Genomic DNA, 14,668 nt, shown 5'->3' with positions numbered 1-14,668 from the left:
GGGTCATCAGACCTAGCAGCAGGCTCCTGTACCCATGGAGCCTCCGTTCTGTAGAATTTAAGAGCTGCTTGACACGTGCAGATCCAGGTGTGCTCAACTTTATTGGACTTTACAGGACTGACTTGTAGCGGTGGAATCAGTCCACTTTTGAGCTTTGATATCTGGGCAATGAATCTAGTCCCCTGAACCTGCGGACAAGTGATAGCATCTGCATTGTGCTGCAGATGGCTGGATGGCCAGGATCCTGGGCACAGCTACACGACACGGGCCTCCTCATCTCCAGGGTGCCTGTATCCTCACCTGCACATTCTGTTCAGTGACTTAATAAACTCATCTAGCTCTCGCTTCACCCTCTGCAAAACTGTGGGGCCCGACGCCCTCGCTGTCTCTTCCTTAGGGAAAGCCAGCTCCCTGTGCTACACTATAGCAATCACCTAATAATATTCCATAAGGATCATTAAAGCTGTTCACAAGCAGATGCAGGTGGGACTTTATCTACGATGAACACAATTTGATTTCAGTATGCAATTAGGTGGGCTGTGGGTTTATTTGCATAGGAATAGCAGTATTTTCAAGGCTTGCATTTATGATGGAGTCTCCTCCTGTCAGAGAGAAGAATGCAGAAGTGTCACGTGCCCACGGTTGTCAGAGAGAGAATGCAGTTGGCATTTTCAAAAAGTGAGAGGGCGCTTGGTGTCTGACCCGGGTTTTAGAAAATGTGTTCATTCTCCGGGCTTTATTCAGTGTGCCTGCTGTGTGTGTGTGTGTGTGTGTGTGTGTGTGAGTGATTGCTTTGTGTGGGTGAGAATGCTAACGTGTGCATATTGTCATTCTTCCATGTGAAGTTGTACCTAATATGTGTGTTTCCTTCCCTCAGGGCACTGCTCTTGGGCCTGGCCTGCAATCATAGCTTGAAGGGGGTCTCTCTGGACCTCAGCAACTGTGAGGTAAGACCACCCTGACAACACGCTGGAGCAGACAACGGCCTCAACATTGTTTTTTGCGTTCTTCCTGGGAAAGGGGGATACTGTGATTCCACGGGGAGAAATGAAGCAGAAAAACACATTATACAAGTGTCGCATATTCTGTGCTTTGCAATTTTATCTGCAAGTCACCATCGAACACCTTCCCAATTACATTCAAGAATGCTTTTAATGACTTTCCCCTCATTCTTGGCGCCTGTTACCTGAGTGTTTTATGACAAATCCCCATGATCCAAAGTCATAAACGAGCTTCACCGTCGTGAAGTGCAGCACACCGCATTGCTTTCAGGGGACGGGCGTGCAGAGCTGATTTTGGATTTTAGGATGTAAAACAGAATGGCTCTCTTGTTAACTCTTTTTAATATCTTAGCTTAAGACAGGTGCCCTCAAACATCTCTTGAAATTACACGGAAGCTCTGAGCACTTCCAGAGGCTAATGTGTGTAGTAAAGGACACTTAGACTTTCCTCTTCTGGGAACTGTCAGTTCATGTGGAGATCAAGACAAGCCTGCCCAGTGTGTCCTCTCCGTCTCTTCTTCCCGGGCTCTCTCTTTTCCTGTTTGTGCCTTTAGGTTTACTCTGGCACAGGCCCCACTAGCCCCTCTCCTCCTTAAGGCCACCACTTTGAGGACCTAAGTCAAGGCCAATCTTCCTAATAAACCCATCAGACTGCGTCATCCTAGGTGGCTTGGCTGATGTATTAGTCACTCGGCTCATTTCTGTGGCAAACATCTGACAAAGGGAACTTAAGGAAGCCAGGTTTATCTTGGGTCACTGTTCAAGGCTGCAATCAGTCATCTCAGGAAGGTATGGTGCAGAGAACCAAGCAGCTGTGACGCTGTAGCCATGGCCAGGAAGCAGGCAGCAATGGATGCTGGTGCTGTTTGTTTTACCTTCTTCACTAAATCCAGGACCTCCAATTCAAGGGCTGGTTCTGCCTACATCATGTGAGACCTTTTCTGGGAATGCCCCCCCTCCCGACATGCCCAGAACTGTGCCTCCTAGGTGATTCCAGTTCCGGTCTGGGTTGGTAATGTAGATGAGCCATCACTGATGATGTCACTGAATTTCTGTGTTTGTGTGTGATAGAATATTAGCGTTCCCCTAGGAAGATGTCACAAGATCCGAAGGAACTCTTGTTGGGGAAATACCCTAAGTCATCTCTTTGGCTGTTCCTGTCTGTCTCGCTGCCTGCCATTTGTTAGTTGAGATGCAGTACAACACGATTATAAAACTGGCTCTTGTTTGCTTTCCTTGCCTGGTTATGGCTTTCTGGAGGGCATTGTCTGTGCCATACTTACATGGTCTTCCTTACCAATTCACCAAATGCCAGACACCAAGCCAACACTAGAAACTAAGAAAGATTTATACACGTATATGAAGGGTTTAGAGGTTGACAAGACTGAAATTGTTCTATATGAAATATCAGTGTTGCATTTTTCTTGAGTTTTAGTGTGAAGGTCACTTTTGTGGCATATTAATCTTATTGTCATAGACAAACAAAACTCTAAAAAAGCTGAAAAAACAAAAATAACTCTAGAATATTAATTTTGGGTCATGGAACTGTGAATGCAATCATTGGCCCATCCTTTAAAAGACAGACATGTAGTAGAAACCAACTCCAGCAGAATGAACATTTTCCTAAGGATGTGCCTGTAATAAAAAGCATTTATTTGGGAACAAGGTGATGGGGTCTGTTAAGGGAGTCAGTCTCTCAGAAATAGGAGATTGGCGAGAGAACCGAGACCAAACACTGACCAAAGTACATTAGCTGTGACTCAGCTGTGCTCTTTCAGCCCTGCTGAGATAATTTTGTCCCCATAATCAAGATGTGACAGGTGTGAGTGGCCTGCCAGTCTCATGTGAAATCTAAAGTATTAGAAGCAGTCTGGGTCTCTGATGGACTCTGTTAATACCAACATTGGTAATCGGTAGAACATTGAACATGTTTAGACAGATTCTTCTGAGTAGTTTGAGACAGGACATTGCTCAAAGTTCACCTGCCAGGTGGACCTGGTTTAAAACTTGTTCTTAACCACACAGTGGTGGCACACACCTTTTATCCCAGCACTTGGGAGGCAGAGGTAGGTCGATCTCTGTGAGTTTGAGGCCAGCCTGGTCTACAGAGTCACAAAAAAACCCTGTCTTAAAAAACAAAGCAAACAAAGCAACTTGTTCTTAAATGTCTTCTTATTTCTTGAAAATATTTTGAAGGTATTATTAGATGAACCATATAAAATATTTTGGTAGATTAGAAATGTCAGACAGGCCAGGCATGGTGATACACTCCTGAAATCCAAGCATTAGGAGAGCGGAGGATGTACTTGAGGGCAGGGGCATCTTAGCAGTTTCTATGAGCGATTTAATAAAAGTCAACCTAACTACCTGTAGGCTTTGAGATGGTAGGTTTTTTTGTTTTTTTAAGATGGGAATCCAGGTCAAATAATTAATTTTGACAGTGGAATTGACCATTATTGTTACGATAATTCTACCTTAATTTGAGTCTTGGGTTTTAAGAAAAATAATTTATGGGTTTTAAGAAAATTTACAATGCTGAGAAAGCAAGCATTAGCCTTATGTTTATCCAGTTTTATAGTGGAAGATACAGGACCAGTGACCAGGCTTCCTGCTTATGTGTTACACTGCTACTCATTAAAACTGTAGCAACACAAAATTATTTCTCTAAGCTGTTGCAGTATTTTCTGCCATACTTGCTTCTTAGGGCTAGGTATCAAAATATAAGTGGATGTCTTCACAACACAGTCAGCCTCCCAAAGGCTATTTGGAGTAACAAGATAATCTGTGTTGGGACTTTTGCTCTTCCCTGGGTTTAACCATCAATCCCCAGTTTGGGGTACTAAGGCATTACGCATTACTCTCAGAGGGAAGCTTTCCTTAACATAAAAATATTCTTTTGCTATTAATCCTCTGTTTCTCCATCTCAGATGCAGCTTCCTTCAATCTTAGTATGCTGGTGAAAATCATGGAAAAATTCCACACTTAACTTTTCCCCCATGATCAGATAAATACAGTTTTTAAAACAAGAGTGAAAGATATGTTAAAGTTTTAAGAGACAGGGTAGCTGGTAGACTGTTCTCAGATTTGCTTTATAGCCAAGGCTGATTGTGAACTGACAATCCTAGGATTAGGACTGCAGGCGTATGTTTGCAGGCATGTGCTCTCACATCCATGTCCCCATTAGATACGTGCTGAGGACTGTATCATCTACAGCCATCTACAGTGCTCCACCTCCATAAGAGGGCACACTCATGGAAGAATGTAGACCAGGTAGTAGTCTGTTCTCAAATGTATAGCAATCCCTGCATGTCAGAATTGTACGTGTGTACCACCATGATGGCTCCATTCTGCTTATTTTTCCTTATCTGTTGGTTATTGTTTGTCTTGCCCTCAGACTAGAACTCACCCCGTAGCACAATCTGGCTTCAAACTCACCGTCTTCCTGCAGTAGTTCCTGAGTGTGGGATTATAAATGTACTTCCAGCCACTACCATACCCAGCTCAATCTTGCTTTCTTTTAAGTAATGCTCGTGTGTGATGCAAATGAGCATGATTTAAAAACCAGTTTTATATTCACATATGCACACATGACTCTTATTATGCAAATTCATTTAAAAGGATTTTCATTTACAGTTAATGGAAAAGCTGTTACTGTATTGGGAGAGCTTTAAGGGAATTTTGGCCACCTGATAACTTACAAATGTAACTGACTATTCTCGATAACTGAAGATGAGTATTACAATTTTTGGATTGTGTTTGGAAGCACCTTCTAGTGGGAAGTGTCTCTTGGATTTGACTCCTTAAGCTGTGTGTTGAGAGAGACTTCAGCTTAGCCTTCCTTCTTGTTCTGCCTGCTGCTGATAATGCTCTTTGTCTTTTCCTCCTTGGGCTTCCCTTAGCTTGGCCACTGTGTAAGTACTTCATGCATTAATAACTTAGGATGTGTTCAACTATTTTATTGTTTTCAAATGTCAAAACCATGCTACTTTATGGGTCTCTGGTATAAATACATCACTAAAAATAGTTGCAAAATGAACAGAAGCAATCACCATATGTCATTTTTATTTTCTGTTTCTGTGAATGGGATATGTGTGTGTGTGTGTGTGTGTGTGTATGTGTGTGTGTGTGTGTGTGTGTGATAGAGTGTAGGAATTTTCCTATATGATTTTATTTCTCCACAAAGAGCCATTGTCAGCACATAGCACCTGAAAAAAGCCAATGAACTTGAGCTTATCGTCTTAAATTTGCCTCCTTTTCGTGCTCTGAATATCACGTGTCTCTTGAGCCATTTGTTTGAATGGCTTCTACTTTAGTTTGGGCATTTTGTGCTAGGCAGATTCGCTTCAAGGGATAGCAAAGCTGTAACTAGGGCACTGTACCACAAGAGCTATTTATGGTGAAGGATCTGCCTTTTTTCCTCTTCTGTTTACTTTTAAAGTTGGCAGTCTTCAAGTGACACGTTTATAAAATATATTTAGAATCAAATCCTAGAAATACCTACAAAGACAAAATATACAAGCCTTCCATTTTTATTGTTATGTGTAATAGGCCTATTATTGTTAGTAAGGTGTCTGAGGAATGTATTTAATTTCTGTGGTTCTGCTTCTTCCTTATGATCGTTGACTGCCTTGGTCCATGAGGGTAGAGGGAGCAGGAAGGGGGGAACAGGATTCAGACAGCTGTGGGTGTGATTGAGAAAGTCCTCCAGTAGATGGCTTCAATCATTCAGCTCAACATTATTCCAGAGTATAAGGAGTATATAGGATTGGGAAGCCTGGGGATATACCCTAATTTGCCTTAAGTGGCACACACCTATCCCAAGGCTTTGTACTGGGCAGTTGGATTCTATGGCAACGCTCCTTGCACAAGTCTTAGTTACCACATGTGCAGCAGAAGAAGCTTCTAGCAGGAAACTGTGTCAAGGGTCACCATAGAGATAAATCAAGCATCCAGGCTTAGAGACAGCTTTCAGATAAGGTCAGTGCTCCAGACCCATGGACATTCTCCAGATTAGGACAGGCAGAGAGAAGGGCAGGTAGAGAGGAAGTGACCTGTGAGGAGGGAGCACCCATGTCACCAAGCTTTGGGAAAAGCTTCCAGGCCATGAGAGATTGCAACCTCTGATCAGCCAGCAAGGTCTCCCAACAAATTTCGACCTTACCCTAGACCAGAAATACGCTGTTTATAGATGGGTATGAGCCTACTGGTGGTTCTTAGAACAGCATAGTTCTGGGGGTCTGTAGAGCTGCCAAGGAGGGATGGAGAGATGTCTCAGCAGTTAAGCACATGTACGCTTGTGCGCACACACACACACACACACACACACACACACACACACACACACAGAGTTTTAAAAAATTAAAAGAAAAACTAAAAATCCTTAAAACTTTATGTAGGGAAGCAAGCAAACAGACAAGGTTTGTATAGAGTTGTCATGGTAAGACAGGTTTGGCAGATGTTGGTAGAAGCCGAAGCACACAGAAGATAACTGGCAAAGTGCAGCAGTTCCTTGGCATCTTTGGAATCTGCATCTAAGAGATCATCGGCCGTGGGTTCAGAATGTTAGGGGAAATGGTGTCTACACTGAAAAGACACAGGCTGTTCTCCTTGTCACCAGCCCTTGAACAGTGCTGCACAGAATCTCTTCTCATGGCATTGTTCAGGGTTGAGTGTTAGAAGTAACGTTAAGGGACATGTATGTACCTCACATGCAGCTCCCACGTGCTCTATGCATACAGGATCGGAGCAGTGCTGGATTGTGGTGTCTACAGGAGGCCTGGGAACCAACCCATCCCTATGGACATGGCCACTGGAGAGTGAGAGGAACTAGGCAAACTCTCCCCTGTAGGACTGGTCTCTGTTGTCTGAGAATAGGCAGATCAGTCTCTTTGAGAGGTCTTCCTCTGGGTGACTCCCACCCAAGGCACCTGAGAGCAATTTGCTATCACCTTAAATGTAAGAATAGTGGAATTTCTTTACGTAGTCCAGGACAAAGGGTGACCCCAGAGATCTGTGCTTAACATACAGGAGTGCACAGCAGAGTTTGTAGATTTAATACAAGGCGTCATAAAACTAGTGCATATGAAATAAGAAATGAGGATTCTTTAAATTCATTTATCAAGTATTATTTGAACAAGTAGAAAATGGTGTCTCATAAATTTATTGTAGAAACTGATATGAATGCTATTAACATGCTTCATGTTCCTGGGCATGTAGTAGGTTCCTAATAAATGATGATTGCTCTTCTCCAGTTAGATAATAAGTTCACTGACAAGGAAGGACTATGGGCACTTTGCATCCTGTGGAAGGATTATGGTAGTCGAGTGATATCCGAGTATTAAAAAGATGTGAGCACCTCATACACGCTTTGACTTCATAGGGAAAGGCTGAGGGCTAGGGAGCTCGTCTCCCATGGCTGCCTTGCTGCTCCTTGGGATGATGAGTCAAACCTTTGAAGCAGGAGCAATGGCTTGAAGTGTCTGAAGGGATTCACTCAGTTTCCAGAAATCAAACAAAAATTCTTGTACACTGACAAACATCGCCTTTCAGTTGTTTTCATTTGGGTTTTGGTGCGGGAGATTGAGCCCAGAGCCTTGAGCATGTGAGATAAGTGCCTTACCACCGAGCTCCACCCCCAGCCCTCCACTGAGTAAAGTTAACCTGTTATCTCCACTGTCTCCCCCTCTTCTTTTTCTGAGAACTTTAGCATTTAACGTTGGATCGTGAGCTGGAGCAAACAGTATCATTCCCTTACTATTGATAATAGCATCCTCTCTCCATTGGGAGCTGATAAACCTTTGCTTTTTGATGGCTTATTTTAAGACATGTTGTTAGTACTTTTTCAGCCTCTCCTGTAGTGGTAAGCGGACTTTACCTTGCTTTTGCTCTGTTTCTCTAGCTGAGGTCTGGAGGAGCTCAAGTGCTAGAAGGCTGCATTGCCGAAATCCACAACATCATCAGCTTAGACATCTCTGACAACGGTAAGACACAAAAGAAACGAAAACGCTCCTGGGACAGGCGAGGAAAGGGAAGGTGGCCCAGTAGCCACAGCCCAATATGCAAAGTTGAAAACAGATTATAAACTATCTTCTATCCTGTGGTAAAGATCCGAGTCCAGCATTTTTAACATCTTGGTAGTCATAAAACTCTTTCCATTTTTTTACTTAACTAGCTTTATTTGTGCTGGTTTAGTGAATGTCCTGATCCAGTTAAAACTATGTAGAAAACTTGTATAACAAGTTACCTAACAGTGAGCAGTATGGGGGAGAGGGGAAACTGCTCCAGTATGACTTCTGGATCCTACAGACTTCGCATGGACACTGACTCTAGACGGGGCTTAGGTCAGTCCTTGAGGAAAATGAGTTCACCACTGTGAACTAACAGGATGTGATTAAAGACTAAAAAGCTCCTCTGAGAATAAAGGTCGTGGGGCACCGCGCTCTGCACAGGCACTGTGTCTCTTCGCCACGTGGGTTCTGAAGTGTCTTCACTCTTCTTTCCAGGGCTAGAATCCGACCTCTCTACCCTGATAGTGTGGCTCAGCAAAAACAGATCCATACAGCACCTGGCGCTAGGCAAAAATTTTAATAATATGAAATCCAAGTAAGAGCTTTGAATTTTTTCTGTGACAATGGTGAAAATAACCAGCCGCCTGACAGCTTTTGATTTGATTCCACTGTCCACGTCTTTAAAATCTCTTTAGGAATCTGACGCCTGTGTTGGACAACTTAGTGCAGATGATCCAGGATGAAGAATCTGTGAGTATCACGTGACACACTTTACTTGTTGTCTTCTTGTGATTATTTCTATCAGATTGACGTTGATATGCTTTCAGATAACGTACATGTTTTACATTTGATCAGTTATTTTAAAAATAGGATATGCCTCAGTGGAGTTTTCAATATATTTTAAATTCTATTCTCCAATTCATCAAGAAGATTAAAACTAAGAACTTTTAAAAACATTTATTACTATTATTATTAATTTGTCTGTGTTTGCACATGTGCATGTGTGCACTCAGCTCAGAAGTACCACGGTGTGCTTCCAGAGGTCAGAGGGTGACTCATAGGAGTCATTTCTCCTCTTTCTTCGCGTGGTTCCTGGGGATCTTAGGTTGCGAGGCTTGGGAGCAGGACTTTTATCCACTGGGCCATCTCACTGACCCAAACTGGGAGATTGTCAAAGGTGTAAATTAACTCTTAAGCCTATCTACATCCTAACCAGCTCTTCAGATTATCTGGCCGGCTGTATTATTATGTATAATACACAATACCATATACTATGCCAAGAAACACCACTCTTTTGATTCCCAGTAGCCTGTCTTACGTTTCATTTGATCGATGCTTCTTAAGACTGTGTCCTTTACACAATTTTACTTCATCATGAAACACAGTTTCTAAAATTCAAATCCTTGTTACCATTCAGAAGAACCACACTGTGGGTTGTAGGGTAATTTCTTACACAAATCAGGTGAAGTCTGTCCCTTTCTGAAAGGTAACATTTCTGCTTTTAAACTTCTATCAGGAAATGACGGAAAATTCTGTCATCTGTCAGCTGAATTCCCTAAGGCAGCTGTGAGGCTGTGGGTTTGGGCATTTCTGCCCTGCCAGCCCTTTCTGCAGCTAAGATGTGAAAATTCTGTTTTCTTGATAGTCTCACGTGTAGCTGTAATTTCTTAACTGTGCTAAACAACTCAATTATTTAATGGATTCTGTTGCTTTACCTCCTCTGCTAATAACCATGGTATTTTGTTCCCCTTTGATTAGATTATTATAGTCAAGGACAAAACTGGAGTTTAATTCTGATTTTATAAATTTAGTTTGACTTTGTCATTCTGCTTGACTGACAGTTCAAAGTTCCTGAGATTGGCCCATTTTAAACAGATTTCAGAGCTCAGTGTTACAAAACCATACTTAGTATTCATCTCCAAATATGTGTCTTAGCAAATAACTTAGGAAGTATTTTAGTTTGTAAAGATGATATGTATTTCAAGTTCGGATTATTGCTTAAGTGTCTCCCAATTGTTTTTGTAGTCTTAAAGTGTCTTACTTAAAGATAATTTTGATATTTAAAAACACACCTGAAAACACATTTGCAGATGACACGTTTGCTATGTAATTGTGAGTTCTGCTGAGTTACAAGTCTGATTCGTATGTTGATAATAACTCTACGATGAACAATGTCTTTTATTTTGTGTCACTGAAAATGATGTGGGTTTTTCAAAAGACAATTACCACCCATTTTTTCTTGTACTTATGAGTCTGTAATATACAACCCAATTTAAAGTGATTAGCTTTTGAGCCTCATGCATTCAGAGATTCCACAGAAAACTGATTCCTTTGGACCTATTTTTCATTTTGCTTAAGTAAGAGCAGGGCATTCAGAAGCAACCCCCTCCTTTGATGCTTTGCCCTCTGTGGAACACATTCCTTGGCAGCCCGTGGAATATCTCAGTCACCCAGAACTGCACGTGATATTCGGTGGGCAAACCCTGCTTCCTGAGAATTCCAGTATCATCTTCAGCTGTAGATGAAGGTGACAGCATCCAAGTTCATGAGATGGTGATAGTGAGGAGCCAACAAGGCAGAGAATCTTTTTTGAAGGACTGCATAGAAACCCATGCTGTGATCCACAGACTAGGATGAGTTTCCCCCAGGAAGGCAACCTGAAGACTGAGCCTTGATTAAGCATTAAGCATTCAGGTAGTATAGCTGTAGAGAAGGGCAATGAATCGGAAAAACTGACCTTATAAATATGTATGTCATTTGGGCCCTCCTGTTCCCACTATGGCTCTACCCATTATTCTTAAGTGTTAATTGGGTTGTGTTAGAATTTGAATGTCGTGATGGGATAGTAATTGGTAGCTTCTTGAACTGGCACTTTCCTAGTATCGGAAAGAAGCCAGGACAGATGATTTTTGTTGTGGTGGACTAGAGAGTGAAGAAATGGGGAAACAAGGCTATGGCTTCTGTAAAGTGGTGTTGCATGTGCTTTTGTGTATGACGTTAGGTTGCCTGAGTCTGAGCATTTTTCACTGTTTTCCGTTTATCTCCATGTAAGATACGAAGAACACTGTAGCCACTTAGACTTTTGCCTGGGATTTCATTGTGTTAGTCACCACAGTCCCTTTCTCTAGTATTGGTTTGATCCTGACTGATGTGCCATTGCCTTCTGATTCGCCCTGGATTGTCTGAGCAGCGGCGTTTCATCTGTATGTCAAGGATAAGGGTGTAGTCACTTAGTCTAACTGAGTTACAGGAGAGTGCTATATGGATATTTGAGTCTTTCATTTTTTTTATTTATTTTTTATTTATTAAGGATTTCTGCCTCCTCCCCGCCACTGCCTTCCATTTCCCTCCCCCTTCCCCCGATCAAGTCCCTCTCCCTCATCAGCTTGAAGAGCAATCAGGGTTCCCTGACCTGTGGGAAGTCCAAGGACCTCCCACCTCCATTCAGGTCTAGTAAGGTGAACATCCAAACTGCCTAGGCTCCCCCAAAGCCAGTACGTGCAGTAGGATCAAAACCCATTGCCATTGTTCTTGAGTTTTCAGTAGTCCTCATTGTCTGCTATGTTCAACAAGTCTGGTTTTATCCCATGCTTTTTTTTCAGACCCAGAGTCTTTCATTTTTTTAATCCTATTCCTGGGTCTGGCCTCAGTTTATCCTCCTGCCTCTACCTCCCAAGTGCTGAGATCACAGGTGAGAGCCACCATGCCTGACTGATGTCTAAGTTTTAACTCTACCCCCCTCCCATCCTGTCCCTGGTACTTCATTGAGAGAGACTTCTTTCTTTTATACACACTGGTGCATGATCAATATGACCTGGTAAAGCAGGCACAGGTAGCCATTCACCTGCCTGGTGAGCTGCTTAAGGGAATGAGGTAGACCACTCCTCATCACCCAGAAGATGTCCTCAGTCCCCAGGTCTGAACTGGGACTTTTAGTGCCATAGTGGTGGTGATTCATGCCTTGGAATCTGTCCCATTTCGTTAAGCTATGCCTTGTCCCAAGTCTTGCAAATGCAGATGCCCACAGGATTAGGGAGGCAGCAGAGTAGGTTGAGTGGGCTGGGCACAAGGAAGTGCTGTGCACCATGGCCTTCTTCTGCGCTCTATGCGCTAGAATCCAGTGAGCTTCGGGCAAGGGGCTGGAGGTTGAGGAAACACACACAGAGACAGACCAACACACGGACCTCTAATCGCTGGTACAAAAGCCCTTCTTTAATAGCACCATGGAGGCTTAAATACCCTGCAGTCAATGGCCAACAGGTGAAAATCCCATCCTCTGATCCTCTAGGCTAGGCACAGCTTCTAATATCTTCAATTAGAAGGCTCTAGACAGGGAAGAGCAGCTGAAGGCCAGGACTCGTTAGTTCCAACAAGGAAGAAACCCTGTTAAGAATTTGATCAGGTACCTTGATGACCAGACCAAACCTATGCCCAGCCTGTGTGACTTTCAGTCTCTAGTTTAAGGGAACAGAAGAGGTGCTAGTTTGCAGCCGCATACATTGTGTTGTAAAGTAAACAGGCCGTACAGACTGTTTCTGAACTGCAGGCATTGCTTCTTTTTTTTTTTTTTTTTTTTTTTTTTTTTGGTTTTTCGAGACAGGGTTTCTCTGTGGTTTTGGAGCCTGTCCTGGAACTAGCTCTGTAGACCAGGCTGGTCTCGAACTCACAGAGATCCTCCTGCCTCTGCCTCCCGAGTGCTGGGATTAAAGGCGTGCGCCACCACCGCCCGGCTTGAACTGCAGGCATTGCTTCTTATGGAAACTTAAGATAAAGTTAGAGGGTGATGACCAAAACTGCTCTAGAAGAAGCTCCGTGGGGTAGTGTGATGTAGTTGTTGAGAGCATGCAGTCTGAAAGTAGCTCATTCCAGCTGGTCCCGATTCAGCTCCTTTCTAACTGTGACTTTGGTTTTTTTGTTTTTTGTTTTTTCTTGTAAGATGGAATACCACGCACATTATGCTGACTTTGGATTTCTGCTCCCACTTCCCAAGTGCTGGGATTACAAACTTGTACTCCCCACGCTTCATGCCTGCCGATCTTTTAACTGTGTGACTTTGACTGAGTTGCTTAACCCTTCTGTTTCTTGTTTGGTAGATTACAATGACACTAGTGTCCATGCGGTGGGTGGCTGAGAGGGTTAAAGGAATCCACACATGGTCTGGAGAGATGGCTCAGCCATTAAAGGCTAGGCTCACAAATAAATATGAATCAGCACATGAAAAGAGCAGGCAGTGGTTAGATACAGTACATACTTAGTAAATAGTCATCGGCCAAACATTATCCATCTTGGGTGGTTTTTACTTTGCATTTTTGTCTCTGTGTTTTAGGGTTATTATTTCACTTAGAGAAAAATAAAATGGACAGAAAAGAATAATGCCTCAGTTGGGACACTTTGGATGCTTTGCTGATCCATGTCTTGCCATAGAAGCCCCAGATATTCAGCAGTAAAGAACCTATTCTCCAAGTTTCACCTAGGAGGTCTGTTCAATTCCAGAACCTTTAGGTTCCAGCTTCATCCCCATCCATGCCTTTAGACAGCAGTTTCCAGAGCAGATAATCCAATGGGTCCACTTTCAGTTCTCCACGGAGAGCTGGATAGCGGTCAGTACTTTGATGAGACCGTTCAGTGTTGTGTGCTGTTTGCCCTGCAGCCTCTGCAGTCATTGTCCCTGGCTGACTCAAAACTCAAGACTGAGGTCACCATCATCATCAATGCCCTGGGCAGCAACACCTCCTTGACCAAAGTGGACATCAGTGGCAATGGCATGGGGGATATGGGAGCCAAGATGCTCGCCAAGGCTCTGCAGATCAACACCAAGCTCAGGTAGGCAGGGCTGTCCTGGCCCTGGGAATGGGTGACCTTTCTGGGGAGCCTAGGCCTCCCAGGATACTCACTGGGAAGAAAGAGGTTTCATCATTTTCATCAGAATTCTTACTTGGGACACTTCTGAATGTATATATGGTATTTCCTCAGATGTTTGTCTGTCTTTACAAGTCCTCTGGGATGTAAAACCCTGGCAGTGTGCTGTGGTTTCTTTTCAACAGAGTCTTGACAGCTTACCAGGGAGACAATGGCAGTGAGAAGCAGGGCAACCTTTGCAGGCCCAGGCTGTCTGCATCTTTTAGCGACAGGCTATGTTTTAAGAGGAGCGTCCTTAGGTGATACAGCTCAGCAAGCATCTCAGAGCATGCTTGCACAAAAGAAGCTGACCGCGAGATCCTTGGGCAATAGAGTTAGTGCTCCATCACCAGCACATGTCCTTATCTGGTGCGTGACCATATGTGGTTGTGAATCTGAGGCCTTTCCTCCACTTCCCACCTCCGTATAACCTTAAAGCACAAGGGTACTAGAGGTGTGCTTTTCAAAGACTGGTCCCCCATGGGGACTAGTTCTCTGCTCCCATACTTGCCCTGAGTTCTTTTGAACTTTGCGTCTTTGTATCTGATGCTCAGAGTAATTGGGGTTTGTGGTTGGTCTGTCAGTCTGGTGAATGAAGAGCAAATGCCTGTTGCTTTCCCAGGGCTCTTTTTTGGATGCTTCTTTCTCTAGCATGAGACAGAACCAGGAGCCTCTGATTAAGCTGAAGCCACAAGGCAAGAGCAATGGCAGGAACATTGAAAGTCAGTGTAGGAAAGGCAATCCTTAGAGGGTGGGAGAATA

General features: G+C 43.4%; 1 protein-coding gene across 15 annotated transcripts in view; it reads left to right on the top strand.

Annotated features, from left to right (window-relative positions):
* Window positions 1–14,668, top strand: part of Carmil1 (capping protein regulator and myosin 1 linker 1) — a 261,752-nt gene that overhangs the window by 175,792 nt on the left and 71,292 nt on the right. For 11 of the 15 annotated variants that reach the window (XM_026782902.1, XM_026782904.1, XM_026782899.1 and 8 more), the window contains exons 17-22: window positions 878–947; window positions 4,901–4,912; window positions 7,900–7,981; window positions 8,504–8,603; window positions 8,704–8,758; window positions 13,659–13,831. In XM_026782902.1, the coding sequence (XP_026638703.1) occupies window positions 878–947; window positions 4,901–4,912; window positions 7,900–7,981; window positions 8,504–8,603; window positions 8,704–8,758; window positions 13,659–13,831 (492 nt within the window). The remainder of the gene's footprint in view (window positions 1–877; window positions 948–4,900; window positions 4,913–7,899; window positions 7,982–8,503; window positions 8,604–8,703; window positions 8,759–13,658; window positions 13,832–14,668) is intronic. The other 4 variants (XM_026782903.1, XM_026782900.1, XM_013349122.2 and 1 more) reach the window with 1 other exon arrangement.

Source organism: Microtus ochrogaster, chromosome 16 (assembly GCF_000317375.1).
Source record: "Microtus ochrogaster isolate Prairie Vole_2 chromosome 16, MicOch1.0, whole genome shotgun sequence".
NCBI classification, from domain to species: domain Eukaryota; kingdom Metazoa; phylum Chordata; class Mammalia; order Rodentia; family Cricetidae; genus Microtus; species Microtus ochrogaster.
Note: the sequence above shows the minus strand (reverse complement) of the source record. Positions and strands in the feature narration are given on the sequence as shown.